Source organism: Vulpes lagopus, chromosome X (assembly GCF_018345385.1).
Source record: "Vulpes lagopus strain Blue_001 chromosome X, ASM1834538v1, whole genome shotgun sequence".
In the NCBI taxonomy this organism is placed as follows: domain Eukaryota; kingdom Metazoa; phylum Chordata; class Mammalia; order Carnivora; family Canidae; genus Vulpes; species Vulpes lagopus.
In genome coordinates this window covers 120,370,797-120,392,539 of record NC_054848.1, presented here as the reverse complement: position 1 = coordinate 120,392,539, position 21,743 = coordinate 120,370,797, and the positions used below count along the sequence as shown (strand labels likewise).

General features: G+C 44.6%; 1 protein-coding gene across 6 annotated transcripts in view; it reads right to left on the bottom strand.

Moving 5' to 3' along the window:
* Positions 1-21,743, bottom strand: part of NSDHL (NAD(P) dependent steroid dehydrogenase-like) — a 35,100-nt gene that overhangs the window by 9,631 nt on the left and 3,726 nt on the right. The window contains exons 2-4 of one of the 6 annotated variants that reach the window (XM_041742026.1): positions 15,523-15,627; positions 13,365-13,476; positions 9,230-9,388 (exon numbers count right to left, since the gene is read on the bottom strand). In XM_041742026.1, the coding sequence (XP_041597960.1) occupies positions 9,230-9,388; positions 13,365-13,476; positions 15,523-15,584 (333 nt within the window). In that variant the 5' untranslated portion in view covers positions 15,585-15,627. The remainder of the gene's footprint in view (positions 1-9,229; positions 9,389-13,364; positions 13,477-15,522; positions 15,628-21,743) is intronic. The other 5 variants (XM_041742027.1, XM_041742029.1, XM_041742028.1 and 2 more) reach the window with 5 other exon arrangements.

The window sequence follows — 21,743 nt, the reverse complement described above, 5'->3', positions numbered from 1 at the left end:
GCTCAGAGATACAAATTATGAATCATATGAAAAAGTCCCACACCATGAAAGACAGTACAAATAGCCAACACACAAGAGTATTCCTTTCTGTAAAAATAGATACAGAACAGCAAGCTGAAAGGGAATGAAAACAAGTACATTTAATTTGCTGCTAAAAGGAACCAGAGCTCCTGGGAGCAATGGCTGATTGCAGATACGGGGCAGGAAGTAGACAAGAAGAGCCAGGAACATCTTGTCAAACCAGAAAGTAAAGAAGCTAGCCTAGACTCCTGGGGTCCTGTTAAAAGGACTCAAGAGTCAACTTGAAGAGGCTCTCACTGGCCAAAGAAGGGACAATTTGATCATCAGTAAGGATAAGAATTCCTGCTGTAAACTAATAAGTAAAGGGAAATGGTCAAGCATTTAATCTGCATAAGGTACAAAGAACTGAATTCAGAAATAGAGAGAATGACAGCGTGTCTCCATTTTACAAAACGCTCATTAGGTAATAAGATCTAGGAACGATCATCAATAGACTAATACCAAAAGAAAGACAATCATGAATTATGTGCTTAGATTCACTGATAATATTTTGCCATTAATTTTCTTTGTGTACATACGGACACATGATTTTTTTTCCTGAAACCATTCGAGAATAAGTTGCAGACAATGTGCCACTTTGCCTCTAAACTCTTCTAACAACAAAAGACTTCCTCCCAAATACCGCTAAAGAATGATCACACACAAGAAATGTAACAGGATAGGACACTCTTATTATATAATTAGTCTATATACAAATTTCCCCCATTGTCCCAATAATGTCCTTTAAAGGCATTTTTATATTGGGATCCAGGATCCAATCATAGATCCTATTGTACTTAGTCCTCCTATCTCTTTCGTCTCTTTGAATCTGGAACATTCAATTATGATTCTTGCCTGGAACACTTATTAACATATTGGTTGCAAAATGTTAAATCCTAATTCCAGCATTCTTTTTTTTTTTAATTTTATTTATTTTTTCATGATAGTCACACACAGAGAGAGAGAGGCAGAGACATAGGCAGAGGGAGAAGCAGGCTCCATATAGGGAGCCTGATGTGGGATTCGATCCTGGGTCTCCAGGATCGCGCCCTGGGCCAAAGGCAGGCGCCAAACCACTGCGCCACCCAGGGATCCCTCCAGCATTCTTTTTACTTCTATTAGTTGCCATTTCTCGGTAATGTTCCCCTTCTTCTATACTAATTTTTCTTTTTAGCATTTCCGTGGACACATGGATTCTTTTAAGATTTTTAAAAATTTATTTATTCATGAGAGACACAGAGAGAGGCAGAGACACAGGCAGAGGGAGAAGCAGGCTCCATGCAGGGAGCCTGATGTGGGATTCGATCCCAGGACCTCAGGATCACGACCTGAGCCAAAGGCAGATACTCAACTACTGAGCCACCCAGGCATCCTGGACACATGGATTCTTACTTTATTCAATGCATTAAAATCCACTACTATTGTCTTTTGCAAGGCTTAAAATACCCCCAAATTTGGCCAGTGGGGGTTCTTGACGTTCCTATATCCTTTTGACATATTCCCATTGGAATATGAAGACTTTCTTTTTTTTTCTGAACACTTTCTTTTCTTTTTTTTTTTCAAGTGGGCTCCACGTGGAGCCCAGTGTGAAGCCTGAAATCATGACCCTGAGATTGAGACCTGAGCTAAGATCAAGAGTTGGATGCCTAATGGACTGAGCCACCCAGGTGCCTCTGAGCACTTTCTTAATTTTGTCCTAAGACAATGTCTCAGGCTCACTTGTGCTACCCCTGCTCAGAGTCCTGAATGGGAGCCCTGGTTTCTGAGCATTAGATGTGCTGATTGCTATCAGTACCCCCAGAGAAAACAGTTGAACTGGAATCAGATCCAGCTTTTAGTCCACTAGAAGTATAGTCCAGGCACAAACTTGATTGTAAATTTAGTAGTACCCCCATCAAAAAGTAAAATGAAACAGATGAAAATAACTGTAATGCATGCTATTGAACATAGTATTATCCAAAATATTATCACTTTGACATATAATCAATAGAAAAATTATTACTGAGCTATCTATAGTCCCTTTTTCTATACTATGCTTTCCTGAACAGGTGCAGTCCTAGGTCTTCCTGCTTATAGGAAACACTAGAGGACAGAGGGACATGTCAAACAAGTCCATGGGGGTACAATCTGCTAAATTCACTACATGGGAAATGCTATGGGACAATAAATACAGTTTTAAATAAACATTATTCAACAAACAAAATGTGAAGGGGAACTTTTATACAAGAGACCTAGTTTAATTTCAAGTCTTAATCTTTTTGGTTCCTTATTTGAAAAGAAGTCTACACAAAAATACTTACAAGACATTCATGGATATTTGAACACAGGCTGGAAATAAAGGAATTGTCAGTATGTTTTAGGTGTGGTCACGGAGCTGTGTCTTTAAAAAGGCTCCTTTTGGGTGGGGGGCTGGGTGGTTCAGTCAGTGAAGCGTCTGCCTTCAGCTCAGTTGTAATCCCAGGGTCCTGGGATAGAGACCCACATCGGGCTCCCTGCTCAACAGGGAACCTGCTTCTTTCTCTCATGCTTCCCCTGCTTGTGCTCTCTCTGTCAAATAAATAAATAAATAAATCTTTTTTTTAAGGCTCCCTTTGGGACACCTGGGTGGCTCAGCGGTTCAGTGTCTGCCTTTGGCTCAGGGCGTGATCCTGGGGTCCTAGGATTGAGTCTCGCATTGGGCTCCTCGTGGGGAGCCTACTTCTGCCTCTGCCTATGTCTCTGCCTCTCTCTCTCCGTGTCTCATGAACAAATAAATAAAATCTTTTAAAAAAATAGAAAAAGGCTCCTTTAAATCTTAAAAATAAAGGTGAGGGCACATGGGTGCTATTGTCGGTTAAGCATTCAACTCTGGATTTTGGCTCAGGTCTGACCTCAGGGTCATGAGATAAAGCCCCACGTTAGGCTCTATGCTCAGCATGGACTCTGCTTGAGATTCTCTCCCTCTACCTCTGCTTCTCCCCCACCTCATGCACTAAAATAAAAAAAATATATCTTTAAAAAAGGCTTATCTTTTGGAGACAAACACTGAAATATTTGCAAAAAAAATGATAATGGTGTTTAGGATTAGCTTCAAAATAATCTGAGGGTGGGTGGGAATATGGGTGAAACAAGAGTATCTATAAGTGGATATGAAACAGAGGAAATCTATAAAATGTTATGAAGACAGAAAATGAAAGAACACATGAAGGGGAAACTAACAGACATGTACATTATAATGACACTCTACCATATGTCTGGTAAGGCTTCCAGAAAGAAGGAAAAGAGAGAATGGAGGCAGAATTAATACTTGAAGAATTTTCCAGAAGTGAAAGGCATGAGTCCTCAGGTTCCAAAGGCCCACTAGTTGTTGAGTAGATTTTACACACAAAACAAAAACACAGACCTCCTAGACAAATTCTCTACAGAACACACAGGATAAGAAAGAAAATCCTAAAAGGCGTGAGAGGAAAACCCAGCTGACCCCCAAAAGAATGATGGTCAGATGGAGCGTCAGGAGGAACAATTATGAACCTAAAGTTTCACCCCCAGCAAATAAGCATTTATGAGAGAGGGTGAGAGAAAGACAGTCTTAGGCATATGAGGACTCGGAAAGTTTAGTGCCCAGATATTCAGTGGGGGATGCTAAAGGAAATGCTTCCGGAAGAAGAGGAAGGAACCTGGAAGAAAGAAATGGGAAACAAGAAGTACTGGTGAATGAATTCAGGTATATGGCACAAAACCTAAGTAGTAACTTTCAAACCCACTTCTTTTTTTTTTAAAAGATTTTATTTATTTATTCATGAGAGACACAGAGAGAGAGAGGCAGAGACGCAGGAAGAGGGAGAAGCAGGCTCCGTGCAAAGAGCCCGACGTGGGACTCGATCCTGAATCTCCAGGATCATGTCCTGGGCTGAATGCAAGCGCTAAACCACTGAGCCACCCAGGCTGCCCTCAAACCCACTTCTACATGTCCTTCACCCTCCTCATGTCCTCCTTGGCTTGGACTTCATGATCCATCATTGCAATCTGGGCCTTGCCCATGCCTGTCTTTATCAGGTTGCTCTGGCAAACTCTCCTTCTCCCTGCTGGTACCTAAGAATGACACAGTAGGGTGGTGGGTTTCACTTTAAGTTTGTGTTAAACAAAATCTGGGTGTGCCCAGGTGGCTCAGTCAGTTAAGTCTGCCTTAGGCTCAGCTCATGTCCTTGGGGTCCTGGGATCGAGCCCCGCATTGGGCTTCCTGCTCAGCGAGGAGTCTGTTTCTCCCTCTGCCCCTCCCCAGCTCATGCTGTCTCTCTTACTTGCTCACTCTCTTCCTTAAATAAATAAAACCTTAAAAAAATAAACAAAAATTTGGGACGTCTGGGTGGCTCAGTGGTTGAGCGTCTACATTTGGCTCAGGTTGTGATCCCAGGGTCTGGGAGGGAGTCCCGCATTGGGCTCCCTGCGAGGAGCCTGCTTCTCCCTCTGCCTATGTCTCTGACTGTCTCTCTCTCTCTCTCTGTGTCTCTCATGAATAAATACATAAAATCTTTTTAAAAATATTTCACCTGATTCCTTAAAAAAAATCTGTAAATAAATACTAGCAGCAGTATCACGGGAGTTAGTAGGGATTTGGAGGAGCAGTTTGGAGGGAAGTTGAAATTTGCTAAGGAGCCTCATCTTCTTTGAGGGGTCTCAGTGGTGATCAAAAGGAATATCCCTGCCTTCAGGGAACTTACCTTCTCTGGGGGCGGCGGGCAGATAAACGAGTAGATACAGAGTACAGTTAGTACCAAGTGCTATATATAGAAACCTACATAGAACAAAGGCGACCTGGAGGGGCTTGCTGCTTAGCATAAGTTGGTTAGTGACTCAAACACATTTAGGGAGCAATCTCTGTGGTTCCCAAAGAGCATTCCTGGCAGAAAGAGCAGTGAATACAAAGGTCTGGAGGCAGAAAGTTCACGAGTCTGAGGAGTAGTAAAGAGGCCAGCATGCCTGGAGCAGAGCAATGAGAGAATATAGGTGAGGGTGAGGCCAGATCCTGTAGGGCCTCAAAGGTGATGATAAGGGCCTGTATGTTTGCTCCAAACAGAACTGGAGCACTGGAGGCTTATGAACAGAGGGGTGTCATGATTTGGCTCATGCATTAAAAGGGGGTGGCCTGGACCAGCATAGCATAGTAACAAATGAAGGAGCGAGAAGCTGCTGAACTGGGGATCTATTCGGAGAGTGCAGTCAACAAAATCTGCTGATGAATGAGATGGAGGGTATAAGAGAAGGGAATCAAGGGTAAATCTAATGTTTTTGGCCAAAGCTATTGGAAGAACAGAGTGGGCCATTTATTGAGACAGACAGGACTTTAGTAGGTTTGCTGTAATTGGGGGAGGGGACTTGCAGCAGGGAACCAGAAGCTGAATTTTGAATATGGCAATTCCAAAATGTCTATTATGTATCCCAAAAGAGATGTCCTGCAGGCAGCTGGACAGATACGAATCCAGGAGAGCTATAGGCTGCAGATCTCAAGCTGGGAGCTTGTCGGCCTCTAGATTGTATTTTGTCTGTGAGCCAAGGGAGCGGGACGGGCGGGGTGGGGGGAAGAGCGGGTTCGCTTGGACACTGAGTGTGCTCAGAGAAGAAAAGAGATCTAAGCAGTAAGCTCTGGAGCCTGCCACATTTAGAAATTATAGAGATACAGAGACAGAATGGCAGGAGGAGAAATGGGCAAGTCTGTCCTACACTTGATCACTGGATCTGGTCACCTCCAGGTCCCTGGTGGCTGTGTCGGGGCTGTTGTTGACAGCCTTGCTGGAGTATTTGGGAAAGACAATGGAATGAAGCGATCAGAGGTGGCAAGTGCAAATGGCTCTTTGAGCCCTCCTATGACAGCAAAGAGAAGGGGACAATAGGTGGGGTGGGACCTCACATCAGGGCATTTTGCTTTCTTAAGATGGGTGATCCTGCAACATGTCTATGTGCCGTTGGCTATGACTGGGTAGAGAAGGTGCAATTGCTGATATAGGAGAAAAAGGCCAGAATCCCCAGTGGAATCACTGAGTAGGAAGACAAGCGCTCCAGGTGGCACTGGGAGCATTTGCATGGATGAGGCACCTGCAGAGCACAGATGTGGTCACAGGCAGGTCTGCAGATATGATGCCAGGAGGTACCACGGAGCCGGCTTGGAGGCCGTGGTCATGCTGAAAGAGGCAAAAACCCCTTGTATTTTCTTTTCTTGCCCCGTTCAGCTGCCCAGAAGCTCCCAGGGAGGAGGGAGGATCCGATTTAAGCAGGGCTGGGGTTATACCTAGGACACACAGCCTGATGGAGAAGTTGAGGTGTGCACTTGGTGAGGCTCCAGGGTTGTTATTCCATGGAACAATGGTCTGGGTGCTGCTGTAAAGCTATCTTAGAGCTGTGGTTGGCGTCTATAATCAGCTGACTTTAAGTCCAGGAGATTATCCTCTATACTCTGGGTGGGCTTCCTCTAATCACTTGAAAGCCCTTTAAGATTAAACTGGGAGGTTGCTGTGAGGAAAACTCCTGCCTTGGAACTGCAGCATCAGCTCCTGACCGAGTCTCCAGCCTGCTGGCCTATCCTGTAAACTTCAGTCTTGCCAGCCCTGCAATCACACAAGCCCACTTCTTCAATCAGATCTCATCCTCTCCCTCTCTCTGCCTCTCCCTCTTCCTCTCCATCTACACACACACACACACATACACACACCTTACTGGTTATTTCTCTGGAGAACCCTGCCTGATGGAGACAAGAAGAAAGGGGCAAGGGGGATAAGTATCACACAAGGGAGCAAGTCAGTCATGTACTCAAAGGCAGTGAGGACACAAATGGGGTGAGAGACAGTGGCAAAGAGCCAGATGTCTGGGTGTGGTTTAAGAACTGGTACAGTGCAGGCAGTAGTGGGCCAGCACTAGAAAGACAGGAGGTGGTGCTCAGAGTGGTGCACCTGCAAGTGAGAACATGGAGAGGACACATTTACCACTGAGAACAGGCTCTGGGGCAGGGGATGCCAACAGGCTAGGAGGCCAAGAGGAGTGAGAGGAGGCCAAGAAGAGGTGAGCTGAGGGTACTGGCAGGGTCACGTGGGTGAATACTGAACTCATCAATAATTATGATGAGGCTGACCTTGGCCAGGAACCTAAATCACTAAGAAATGAGATGGAGCCCCCTGGGAAAGGGAGCAGGTGGCTGGGGGTGATGGTCACAAGGGCAGGCACTGGGGTATGCCCAGCCTGCCGGCATCACCTGCACGGCCAGAGGGATCTTAGGGCAGCAAGGCAGTGGCAAGGACAAACAGGGAACATGTCTACCCTGTTTCCAGGCTCAGAGGCGTGGGTGGTGTGGGAGAGAAAACAGCCCATGGGGGAAGCTGTGTCCTTAAAAGTCAAAGTAACAAAACCACGGCAAAAGATGCCAAAGCAGATGGGCTGAGGGAAGCTATCTGTAATAAAGCCCTGCAGATAGAAAGGAACTACAAATCTGTAAGAAAATCAAGGTAAGGCACAGACAAATGGACAAAGGCCACCGACAGCCACTTCACAGAGGACCGAGAGAGAGCATATAGGGAGGGCACGTGACTGAGCCTCAGCAAGGTCCCACTGCACCCTCTTTGGAATGCAACACCGAACAGTCTAACTGCATTGAGTACTGGCCAGGACATACAACAGCGGTGGTCCTACCCACTCCACTGCTGGCGTGAATGGCAAACTGACCTAGCGGCTTCGCTGAGCAAATTCGGCAATGTCTAACAAAACCCAAAACGGTAATACCCCGTGACACAGGTAAAGCTTACAAACATGATGCTCAGGGAAAGAACCCAGTGATAAAACCACAGATACTGCATGGTTCCACTTCTATGAAACATCCAGATAGACCCGTCCGTAGACACAGGAAATGACTGGTTGCCAAGGGCTGGGAGGGGAGAAGATGAAAAGAGGAACAACTGCTAAAGGAACTAGGATTTTCTTCTGGGATGACAAAAACATTCTGGAATGAGATAGAGGTGATGGTCACGCAACTTTGTGAATATATTAACAACCACTAAATTGTGTATTTTTAAAATGTTACATTTACAGACTGTGAAGCAAATCTCAATTAAAAACAAAACAAAACAAAACAAACAAACAAACAAAAACCTGGGCAGCCCGGGTGGCTCAGCGGTTTAGCGCCGCCTTCAGCCCAGGGTGTGATCCGGAGACCCGGGATCGAGTCCCATGTCAGGCTCCCTTCATGGGGCCTGCTTCTCCCTCTGCCTGTATCTCTGCCTCTCTCTCTCTCTCTCTCTCTCTCTCTCTCTCTCTCTCTCTCTCCGTCTCTCATTAATAAATAAATAAAATCTTTAAACCCTGAAACCCAGCAGTTGCACTTTTGGGCATACAGGTGACCCTTGAACAACCTGGCTTTGAACTGCATGGGTCCACTTATATGGGGTTTTTAGATAAATACAGTACAGTACCATGAACGTATTTTCTCTTCCTTATGGTTTTCTTTTTCAAGTTTTTGCTTAAATTCCATTCTTTATGGCTTTCTTAATAACATTTTCTTTTCTATAGCTGACTTTATTATAAGGATCTAGTATATAATACAAACAACATACAAAATGTGTGTTAATTGACTTTATGTTTTCAGAAAGGCTTGTGGTCAACAGTAGGCTATGAGTAGTCAAGCTTTCAGGGAATCAAAAGTCATGCACAGACTTTTCAACTCCAGGGGGTTCTGTGCCGAACCCATGTCGTTCCAAGGTCAACTGAATATTCTGGTAGTAAGCACATTATAGCCTGTGGACAACTTTGTAAATAAAGTTTTGTTGGCACACAGCCATGCCCACCCATATCTGTACTGACCATGGCCACTTTTGCAATACCAGGGCAGAGTGGAGTTGTACTGACCCAATGTGGTATAAATTCTTCCCTGTAACTTTAAAATTCTTCAAAAAAAATTTTTTTGAGGGGCACCTGGGTGGCTCAGTAGTTGGACATCTGCCTTTGGCTCGGGTCCTGATCCCAGGACCCTGGAATTGAGTCCCACATCAGGCTCCCTACTTCTCCCTCTGTCTGTGTCTCTCACGAATAAATAAAAAAATATATTAAAAAAAATTTTTTTAAACAATGTGGCTGACCTCTGAGCTGCAGAAGCCTGGTAGTTTCCTTTTGGGGGCCTGTGGAAAATTGGCAAGGCTGAGTAGTCCCTTACCTGTTGGCTGCAGAGGTCACCCAGGAAGAACTGCACCCGGGGATTATCAAACCCTTGCCGCATATCAAATACATTGACAGTGTAGCCTCTCGCCAGCAACTGCTCCACCATGTGCTGCCCCAGGAATCCAGAGCCTCCGATCACTGTGCACTTACTGGCCTGCAGAGAGAAAGAGGTGGTAGGTGGTACGTGAGAATTGGAAGCTAAAAAGAGCCTGGACTCACATCTTCGTGAGCCACCATGATGGCACATCCATCTGTTTGTTTGCAATTCTTCTTCCATCCAGTTGGACGGTTTATATAATTCTGGTGTTCTATTGCCAGTGGCACCCTCCTCTCCTGGGATCAGTTGAGGAAAGAGAGATAGCAAATGATACTTAAATAGACTGTGGCTGGACTGGGTGATCTGATATGTGCATGCTGAGTATTTAACGAAAGGAGCAGGAGGCATCTTTGAAAAAATGAAACCACCAATGATCAAAACTGGTCAATGCAAAAACCCAAAAGTGATACCTTCTTGCTCCTAATAACTAATCCCTGGGCATTTTTAAGGCAAAACAAACAGAAACCCAACAAAACCCAACACAACATGCCACCTCCTCAATTGACAATATACATTTAAAATATCAGAAAGAAGAAAGCAAAGTCTCTATACTTTCAGGAGAAAGTCGGCCTCTTTTCTTCCCCAACCATTACAGGGCTGGCCTGTGTGCCTTTAGGCTTGTCACCTACCCCCTTCCTGCCTTAGCATATCCAAGACTGTTGCTGACTGATGGGCTCTCCTGGAGGGGTTGCAGGGAGGATCAGTAAACTATTAATCACCCAGGCCCAGGGATTTGCTTTCCCTTCTCTGAGCAAGTTGAGGCATCAGGGAAAAGCCATGGTGTTTGCATTTCAGCTTTTGCAACATGTGCACTTTCTTGGCTAAATTCTAATTCTGGTAACTGGGGATAATGGAAGGACAGAGCACCAGATGCAGGCACTTCAATATTCTGACCCAGGGAGGAAATGCAAAACCGTGTCTGTTGTATACTGAATAAGCTGGCTACAAGTATCTCCAAAGGAGACCTGTGATATCCCTCCTCCCTGGGGTCTAAAACTATATCTGGGCTTCCTGAAGAGAACAAGGCCCCATTTTCCCTAAGCTTATGTACAGTCAACCAAAGTTGGGAATGTGGAAACTAAAGATGTTAGAGAAATTCTGTTCCTGATTAGAAAAGAAACCAGCAATCCTCCTATTTATTCCTTAAATATCTATACAATTGAGATATGCAGGAGATCAGGAGGTGCCAGGGCCCTTTCTACAGATTCACCCCTTCCAAACCGGTGTCCCTACTAGACTGGCATTTACTGGAGTCTGCCAGGCCACTGGAGATGGCTCTGGAGCTTTGGCATCATTTGTTCAGGCATGCATAATCTACTGACATAATGAGGCTCACCATTCTACTTCCCCCACCAAATAATCTCTTCAACCCATTTCTGTCTAGGTTTTGTTTTGATTACTCCCATATACATGTAATCAAACCATGCTAAATGATTTGCACCTTGACTGAAATTTCCCAGGACAGAGGCAAATTAAATCTGCAAATTCCATTTGATCTTTGTTTGGTCTAGCCCTTCTCCTTTCCCCCAAGTCAGCTGTACAGGCAAATAGGTTTTTATTATTATTATTATTCATGAGAGACACAGACATAGGCAGAGGGAGAAGCAGACTCCATTCAGGGAGCCCAGTGCGGGACTTGATCCTGGGACCTCGGGATCACGCCCTGAGCCAAAGGCTCAACCACTAAGCCACCCAGCCATCCGCAAATGCAGTTTTTAAAAAGAGCTCTAAGCCTTTCTGCTCCCCAGATTGATTTTTCATGGTTTGGTAAAAGTTTGCCTGAATCCAGAGGTTCAGACTAGACATGTTTAGATAGTATCCCAAAGTATTTCAGATTCTCTTGTTTATGTTATCTGGCATCTCTAGTTACAGTTGTTTCAAAGTTTGGTAGTCTAATTTAAAAAAAAAATCATATAATCTTTCTAGTATGTCCAGTGCAATTTCATTTCATGATTTTAAATGTGGGAAATCCTTTTAAGATTTATTTATTTGAGAGACAAGGAGTGCCTGTGTGCAAGCATAGGGCCAGAGGATAGGGGGGAGGGAGAAAGAAGAATCCCCAAGCAGAGTCCTCACTGAAAGCAGAGCCCAAGTCGGGGCTTGATCCCAGGACTCTGAGATCCTGACCTGAGCCGAAATCAAGGGTTGGATGCTTAATTAACAAGCCACCCAGGCACCCAAAAGCCGGCAATCCTTAAATCTTCTCTTTGACAGAGTGGTGTGGATTTTATTATACTGAAATGTGGTACCAATATTGCTTGGAACAAGCAGGCCAATGGCTATTACACAGAGTTTTTTAATGATGAGAACTTAACTGGCATTTGCCCCAGAGAAGTCAGGTATGTGATAGGACAGTGCCTTTTATCACACCTGTAACACTATATGGTTAGAGATCATGTGAAATAACTACTTGCTTTTTGTGGCCCTGAAAGATGATGCAGAGGAAGTGGGCACAGCGGACAAGAAGGAATATGTACTAACAAGTAAAAATAAAACTCCAAACTGAAAACAGGTGGTGAGACTCAAGAATGGGTTACTGAGGGGAGTTATAAAATCAGCATCTTGGAGAGTTTTAAGAATAGAAAAGAAAGCCATCCAAATGACTTTAATTGCAATATGATCTTGAGCTAAGAGAAGGGTCTAGCTGGGCTAGACCTGGGCTTCTTTTAACCTGATCTGTTTTTCTTTGTCGCTAGCAGCGGGCCTCTTTTCAGAGAAGTCTTACACAGAACATATTATGAGGTAAGATGAAAGTGTTGTTTATATTTTAGTAGTTTAGGGATCCCTGGGTGGCGCAGCAGTTTAGCGCATGCCTTTGGCCCAGGGCGCGATCCTGGAGACCCCGGATCGAGTCCCACATCGGGCTCCCGGTGCATGGAGCCTGCTTCTCCTTCAGCCTGTGTCTCTGCCTCTCTCTCTCTCTCTCTCTCTCTGTGTGACTATCATAAATAAATAAAAAAATTTAAAAAAATGTTTATATTTTAGTAGTTTAAATTTATAACTAAATTTATAGTTTAGTTATAAACTATAAGCACCTGCTTTCAGCACAGGGTATGATCCTGGGGTCCTGGGATCGAGTCCTGCATCAAACTCCCCATGGGGAGTCTGGTTCTCCCTCTGCCTATGTCTCTGCCATTCTCTCTCTGTGTCTCATAAATAAACAAAATATTTAAGAAAAATTTATAGCTTCTCCTGAAGTCAGTTGATGAGAAAGAACTCCACTGATACAATCATTGAAATTTACATTTTCTGGGGGGCAACTAGACTGTCACATAAATGTTCAACTACAGACGCACAGAGGAGGCTTTACTCTGAATAACGCACCAAGACCAGGGTGATCTGGTGGCCCAGGGAACCTCCTGGGCATCTTTAATTTATTAACATTCCCTATAAATACACTTGACCTTGGTGTGATTTCATTTCTGCACTGTTAGCATTCATTAAATGTGACTCAAAGAATCAAGCCCAACATCCACAGATGTCCACAAAGAACCTCCAGGGGGCCCGATGATTTCTGAAAAGTCCTTTCTGACACTTGCAACACTAGATCTTAGGAGTCCTGGCTACTGCCATTATGATTACTGGGGAAGCCTTCTGCTAAGCCTAGCTTAGTGTCCTGGAGGCCACATGAAGGCAAAATGAGGCACCTAGCTGACAGCCAGCAGTTACTGCCAGGCATGTGAGTGAGGCTGTGTGGAACACACACCTCAGGGAGTCCCCATGACTGCAGGTGTGTGGGGCAGGGGAGATCATCCAAGGACCCACAAGCTGGGCCCAGCCCGAATCACAGAATCATGACCAAAGAAATGGATGTTGTTGTAAACCATTATGCTCTGATATTGCCACACAACAACAAGTAACTGATAGCTTAAATAAATATATGTATCTTATATAAAAAGTCAACGTCAACTGATGTAATAAATGTGCCAAATACAATTTTTGACCACAGCTAGTATCAATGGTTTGCTGGTGTAGATGCACTTGACTTTCCCGTTATCTGGTTTTGGTTGACCTTCTTTGTGTCAGTACTCACATTTGGAAGGTCTTCTGTCAAATGTGTCCGTGTGACCTGGTCTCTCATTGGCTCACCAAAGGTTTGTTCCATTTCAGCTCCAAATATGGTTATGTTTGCAATGAAGGCTTCTCTTCAGAAAGACATATTTAGAGAGAGACATTTATGTTATATAAACTGAAATATCTTTTAGGTTTTCATGTTTTTGTGTGGTTGCCATTCCCGTTGAGTTCTGACAAAGAGCTGAACCATATCTGTAGCTGTTAAATGAAGCCCTCCACTTAACGCTCCTGTGACATGCTTCTCTCTGATGCAAGGGTGTAACTGGGCCCAGAACTCACTTCACACTTGGATTAGAGGCAGAGTGGGAAGCGAATCAAATGACCTCATTCATCGTTTACCACAAAAGGAAAACCTGTGGCACTGTAGCTTTTTCCATGGCACTTGCATGCTCTAATTGTGTTCTTTCTGTTGTGTTGATCATCATCACATCGTGGAGGTGCAATGGGAAAATGGACACACCTATGGAGTCCTGGATTCTGGTGCCAGTCCCACTGCAAACTAGGTAAATCTGTTCAGGTCCTGTCTCTCTTGCAGCTGAGTGTCCCCATGACTAAAGTGGACTAAGTGCTAATCCCCACAATACTAGGGCAGGGGGTGCTGGGAGTGGAAGGGTGTAATAGGAGACAGAGCTCTTCTTGGTGAAATTAAAGCCACCGTAACTACATGTGCAAGAATTTGGTGTCTGGGGCCATCAGAAACCCTCAGCAGGTGCTCTTGGTAGTGTGGTGACCGTGCACTTCACAACTGGGAGACAGTGAAGCCTATCAGCTGACACAGACCCACAACGCTGAACTGAAGAGCAGTTTATAAGAGAAGCTTTTGTAATGGCCCTTAGGATATGCTCCTCTCTTCACTCACCCATAATACTGACTCACAAACAAAAAGCAGCGTTCAAGTCTGGGTTAGACATACTTGGTCTTAAAACTGTTTTCTTCATAGTGGTCTACGTACTTAAGTCATGGATCTCCTAATATCTGAAGATGGTGAAATCTGGGACAAAGAAAACAGTGTAACTGCTTGCAAAAAGCTACATTCAGAGAATGATCATAATGGAAGTTATCAGGAAAATGTATTCCAAAACTTCACTTTTCATGGACCTTTTCAGATGCATATTATGAATAAGCAAAGTTGACTTGTACTTCTAGGCCTATCCCATCCCTCCCTCCATCTCATAATCCTCTTTATGTTGGCAAGGGGCCCTGTCACTTGCTCACTCTAAACAGGTATGACTGGTAAGCTTTAACCCATTTGGCTTAATGTATATCAGATGGGGAAGGAGGATTTGGGCACTTTTGGGCACTTGCAAACAACTCTCAGAGCTCTGCCTGTCTTGCTTACCACTGTATTTTGGCGTGAAGCACAGGGCCTGGTCCAAAGCAGACACTCATATCCACTGGACTCAGGAGTACATGAACATGCAGATCACCTTCTGCTCTCTATCACACAGACACCCAATTAAGATGCGGGAGTTTCACTGGGGGAGATTGGGTTGATTATATTTTGGCAGTGCTACCCTCACAAACACCCACTGCTGGCTTCTAACTCTATTTCCCAGATACTTGAAGAAGCATGAGAAAACGAGAGGTTAGATGGCATTGGGAGTGATGTAGCCATGAGTCAATGAATACCTGGAGCCATCAGGAGCTGGGAGAGGCAAGGAAGGCCCTCTTAGAGCCTGCAGAGGGAGCATGGCCCTACAGACACCCTCAGTTCAGACTTCTGGCCTCCAGAACTGGGAGAGAGGAAATTTCTGCTGTTTTAAGCCACTAAGTTCATGGTCGTTTGTTACAGCAGCCACAGGAAATCAAAATGAATATTCTTTGCACTTCTAAAATCCTAACAGCATAGTTGCCAATCCCACAGCCCCTGTACTACTAGAAAAGCAAGAAGCGGGATCCCTGGGTGGCGCAGCGGTTTGGCGCCTGCCTTTGGCCCAGGGCGCGATCCTGGAGACCCGGGATCGAATCCCACGTCGGGCTCCCGGTGCATGGAGCCTGCTTCTCCCTCTGCCTGTGTCTCTGCTTCTCTCTCTCTCTGTCTATCATAAATAAATAAATCTTTAAAAAAAAAAAAAAAGAAAAAGAAAAGCAAGAAGCCTTTAAGCTTATTCCCCTACTTGATCTCTAGGGGAAGATCCAAGAGGTGAAAGAAGAAACGCATTTTGCTCCCATTATCCATACCGTTCAAACAGTGCTCACCGAATCCTCAGCAAACCAGCCTCCTGTGGAAACAAAAACAAAATCAAATCTACTTTGTCTCAAATTATATACAAATTATTTTATTTTTTTATATACAAATTATTTTAAAGCCTGTATATATACTATGAGCCAGTTCAGAATGTTGGTGATACTTTAGTTGTCTTTAGGGACCAGGGTAACCAAGACTAGTTCAGGCAATGTGTCGGATTCCCCTGGTAACCCCCTGAGCCTAAATCTGCCATATGATATTCCCTCAGATAAAAATGAACACCAAGAATAGCTCTGATTGTAGACATTTCTTCAAAAAAAGATATACTTTACAGATGGCCAATGAGCAGACAAAAAGATGCTCAATATCACTAATGATTAGGGAAATGCAAATCGAACCCAAGTGAGGTTCTACCTCACACCCTTTAGAACGGCTATTATCAAAAACAAAACAAAACAAAACAAAAACCCAGAAAACAGAAAATGACAGGTGCTGACGAGGCTGTGGAGAAACTGGAACCCTTGAGCACCACTGCTGGGACTGTGAGATGGTGCAACAGCTAGGGGAGACAGCATGTGGTTCCTCAAAGAATGAAACATAGAATTACCATAGGATCAAGGAATTCCACGTCTGGGTATATAGTCCAAGAAATTGAGAGCAGGAATTTGAACATATATTTGTACACACTTGTTCATTGGCACCACTATTTACAATAGCCAAAAGGCAGAAGTAACCCAAGTGTCCATCAATGGACGAATAAACAAAATGCAATATTGTTCTGCCTTAAAAAGGAAGGAAATTCTGGCAACTGTGGAATGGGAGAAAACATCTGCAAACCACATATCTAGTAAGGGTTTAAAAAATGGGCTAAGGATTTGAATAGACATCTCTCTAAAGAAGATATATAAATGATCAACAGGTAAAGGAAAAAATACTCAGTGTCACTAATCATTAGGGAAAGGCAAATCAAAGCCATAATGATATATCACCTCATTCCTGTCAAGATGGCTGTTATCAAAAAGTCAAAAGGTAAGTGTGGGTGAGGATGTGGAGAAATTAGAAGACTTGCCCACTTTTGGAAGGAATGCAAAATGGTACAGCTCCCATGGAATATGGTATAAAAGATTCTCAAAGAGGGCCTGGGTGGCTCAGGGGTTGAGCATCTGCCTTCAGCTGAGGTCCTGGTCCTGGGATCTCGGGGTCCTGGGATTGAGTCCTGCATCAAGCTCCCTGCTCAGTGGGGAGTCTGCTGTCTCCCTCTATGTCTCTGCCTCTCTCTGTGTGTCTCTCATGAATAAATTAAAAATAGAACTACCATATGATATAGTAATTCTACTCCTGGGTATATATATCCAAAGAATTGAAACCAGGATCTTGAAGAGATAGACATTAGCCTTCCTATGCTCATTACAGCACTATTCACAACAGCCAAGATGGAAACAACCTAAAAATTCATTGACAGGTAAATGGATAAAGAAAATGTGGTGTAACCATACAATGGAATACTATTCAGGCTTAAAAAGGAAGGAAATTCTAGAATATGCAACAGCATGGATGAACTTTGAAGACATTACATTAAGTGAAAGAAGCCAGTCATAGAAAGAATTAGTATATGTTATACTTATATGAGGTGTCAAAAATAGTCAAATTCAAAATTCAAAGAAGAGAATGGTGGTTGCCAGGGGTTGGGGAAGGGGGGTAGTGTGGAGTTACTGATGGATGGGCATAAAGTTTTAGTTTAGCAAGGTAAGTAAGCTCTAGAGATCTGTTGCACAACTCTGCACCTATAGTCAACAATAATATATTGCACATTCAAACATTTGTTAAGAGGGTAGATCTCAAGTGCTGTGCTCTTATCACAATAAAAAAAATGAAAAAAGGCAGGAAATTGACACACTACGACATAGATGAACCTTGAAGACAGTATGCTAGATGAAATCAGCTACTCACAAAAGGACAAATACCATATGGTTCTACTTATATAAGGTATTTATAGTAGCCATAATCATACACCTAGAAAGTAGAATGGTGGGTGCCAGGGGCTGGGAGGAGGGGGCATTTGGGGAGTTAGTGTTTGGTAGGTATAGTTTCAGTTCTACAAGATAAAGAGTTCTGGAGATGGATGGTGGTGATGATTGCACAACAATGTGAAATGTATTTGATGCCACCCACTGTCCTCTTGAAAATGGGTTCAGGGACGCCTGGGTAGCTCAGTGGTTTGGCGCCTGCCTTCGGCCCAAGGTATGATCCTGGAGACCCGGGATTGAGTCCCACATCAGGCTCCCTGCATGGAGCCTGCTTCTCTCTCTCTGCCTCTCTCTCTGTATCTCTCATGAATAAATAAATAAAATCTTAAAAAAAAAGAATTCAGAATAGCTCTGAATGGGAAGACTCCAAAGAGCAACACTCAGGGGGCTGAGATTGTTAAGGTTCACATACCAGAAGCCTCAAGTCTTTGTCCTTTACAAAGTTACGTCTTTGAATCTATTAAAAACCATGTATGCCTTCCGTACACACAGGGACAAAGCATTAAACTAAGAAAAAAAAATCTAGGAAGAGACCAAATGAGCCCAATCTCCTGCTTCCTGCTGGGGCAAGTCCCCAAAAACGGAGTCCTGGAGTCAGAAGGAAGGGACAGTCTGTCCGCTTCAAACCGGATAGAAAGACAAGTGTTTCCTCCTTTGAAAACATGGGAGATCAGCTTCTTTCTAAAGATGAAATGCAGAGCAATTCAGAAGGGTTGTGTTAGGGTACACAGGGGTAGTTGGGGCCCTGCCTGTTGTCTTCCATGGAGTCCGTGCTAGAAACTAAGATATGGCTAACCACAAGCTCATCACTCTAGTCAGTGGATGGACAACGCCTGCGTGCACAAGAAAATGGCAAACAGGAATCAAGGCAAAAGGTATCTGGTTGTTTCTGTTAGGCATTCGCCTCTATGCTTGTCTATTTTTAGGATACAGAAAGGCTCTGGCTTTGAGTTCATGGTGGCCCCTGAGAAAACCATCAGCAGGCCTGCAAGTTTTAGCTTGTGCTGTTCCCTCCACCTGGAATATCTTCCTTCTCCTTGTTGAGTTCCTCAAACAAGCCCCAAAGGCAAAAGGGAAGCTGCAACCTGTAAAGGAGCCCTTGAGTGTTACTCACTCACCAAATGCTGGCCATTGCCAAGCTGAAAATGCACAGGACACAGTGCCACCCTCGCGGGAGCCCACCACAACCCATGGGAGACAGACTTAGCGGAGAACTGCGGCAGCGTTTCTGAACCCTGATGAAGGTAAACCCAGAGCAGGGAGGCTGGCCCGAGGTGATCCCTGAGCCAAGTTCTCGAGGCCAGGGAGGAGTGGGTCAAACACAGCGGTTGGGTATCCTAAAAGACATTCCACGGCCAGGGATGGGAAGGACATGGGGATGACACAGAGGCAGCACGTTCTGGCAACTGTGACAACTTGTGTCACAACGAGTGTGGAGTGAGATGGGGAGCAGAGAGAAGAATGTGAAGGGACTGTGTGTCAGGTTAAGGGGTTACACTAAGAGGAGATGGGGGAGCCCCCAGGAAGTTGTAAGCAGAGTGAGTGTTAAGAGCAGAAGCATCACTCTGGCTGCGGCGTGGAGGAAGGATGTTACCCAAGTCTGAGTCTTTGGGCATGCCGGGCAGGGGAAAGAACACATTGGAGAAGAAAAATCATACTGCTTGGAAAGCTGCTAAAGGTCAGGTCCCTTCACATCTAAGCATAGGAGACCATCAAGCTCCCCAAAGCACCCAGTGAGGTCTCACTCAACAAAGGAGAAACTCAGGCTCAGAGAGGTCAACTGACTTGCTGACAGTCCTGCAGATGTTACACAGCCAAGGCTGGACTTGCGGTTGTTCCTTCCACTCTGCCAGGCTGCCACCCCACACACTGACTGGGAAACAGGCTGTGGAGAGACACGATGCGTAGAGACCAGCAGACACAAAACTGCACAGGAGGCTCAGGTGCCAGGCTGAGTCTGGACTTTATTGAGGGGTCACAGGAAGCCTCTGAAGGTTTAAGGGCAGGGCAGGGTGACCTGACCAGAGCTGTTCACCAGCAAGATCAACCTGGTGAAGCGGGTAGACTAGACAGGTGAGAGGTAGGCACAGGGAGATTGTTCAGCAGTCATTCCATGAAGCCTTACTGAGCACCTACTACATGCCCCTCACCGTTCCAGGTACTGGAGGCCCAGCACTGAACAAAACGAAGATGCCTGCCCTCATAGAGGTTACCTGCTAGTGGATGAGCAACAAGAAAATAAAAGTACCATGGGAAAACAGCAGAACAAGCTACAGGACTCCAGCATGCTGGGGGCTATGGTGCTGAATCGGGTGCTTAGGGTGGTTCAGAGAAGGTGACAGCAGAGCGAAGACCTAGGGGAGGGAGAGGAGAGGAGAGGAGCAAGCAGGCAGAGGGGGCGGCTGGAGCAAACATTCCAAGGTTGGAGTGTGCTGGAGGGCTTGAGGCCCAGCAAGGAGCCTTGTCTCCCAGCTGGCGGAGCCTGGGGAAAGGAGGGGCCTCGTCCTGCCAGGCCTGGCAGACCACAGGAGAACTCTGGCCTGTAGGTAGTTGGGGGGCTGCCGACAAAGGCCTGAGCTGGAAGAGGAGCAGCAGAGGTGGCCAAGAGAAAAGGAATGGTACCTGAGTGGGAGAATTGTGGGAACTTGGAGGGTGGGTAATGGGAGGGACAGGAAAGAGCCAAATATGACTGAGTGGTTGTGGACCTGGTTCATGCTGTAAGAGGAAGGGTTAGGGTTAGATAAAGGGCAGAAGGTCAGCGAACACTTTCACTTAATGGACGCTAATATAGTTCAGGCCTTTCTCAGCCAAGCATACATGAAACCACTAGCTGGTTCTTCGAAAAAAAAATTGACAAAACTGATAAACCTCTGGCAAGACTCATCAAAAAAAAAAAAGAGAGAGAGAGAGAGAGAGAGAGAGAGAGAGAGAGAGACCCCAAATAAGCAAAACAACTAACGAAAGAGAAATAACAACCAACGCCAGAGAAATACCAACAACTGTAACAGAATATTATGACAACCTATATGCCAACAAACTGGATAAGTCAGAAGAAATGGATAAATTCCTAGAAGCATATAACCTACCAAAACTAAAGCAGGGAGAATTAGAAAATTGGAACAGACCAATCACCAGCAATGAAATTGGATCAGTAATAAAAAAAACTCCCAACAAACTAAAGTCCAGGACCCGACAGCTTCACTGGCAAATGCTACCTATTCTTCTCAAGTTATTCCAAAAAATACAAGAGGAAGGAAAACCCCAAATTCATCCTATGAAGTCAGTATCACCCTGATACCAAAACAGATGACACCAGAGAAAGAGAACCACAGGCCAACATCTCTTACAAATATAGATGCAAAAAATCCTCAACAAAACCTTAGCAAACTAGAATAGAGAACCCAGAAGTGGACCCTGAAATGTACGGTCATCTAATATTCGATAAAGGAGGAAAGACTATCCATTGGAAGAAAGACAGTCTCTTCAATAAATGGTGCTGGGAAAATTGGACATCCACATGCAGAAGAATGAAACTGGACCACTCTCTTTCACCATACACAAAGATAAACTCAAAATGGATGAGAGATCTAAATGTGAGACAAGATTCCATCAAAATCCTAGAGGAGAACACAGGCAACACCCTTTTTGAACTTGGCCACAGTAACTTCTTGCAAGATACATCCACGAAGGCAAAAGAAACAAAAGCAAAAATGAAGTACTGGGACTTCATCAAGATAAGAAGCTTTTGCACAGCAAAGGATACAGTCAACAAAACTAAAAGACAACCTACAGAATGGGAGAGGATATTTGCAAATGACATATCAGATAAAGGGCTAGTTTCCAAGATCTATAAAGAACTTATTAAACTCAACACCAAAGAAACAAACAATCCAATCATGAAATGGGCAAAAGACATGAAGAGAAATCTCACAGAGGAAGACATGGACATGGCCAACAAGCACATGAGAAAATGCTCTGCATCACTTGCCATCAGGGAAATACAAATCAAAACCACAATGAGATACCACCTCACACCAGTGAGAATGGGGAAAATTAACAAGGCAGGAAACCACAAATGTTGGAGAGGATGCGGAGAAAAGGGAACCCTCTTACACTGTTGGTG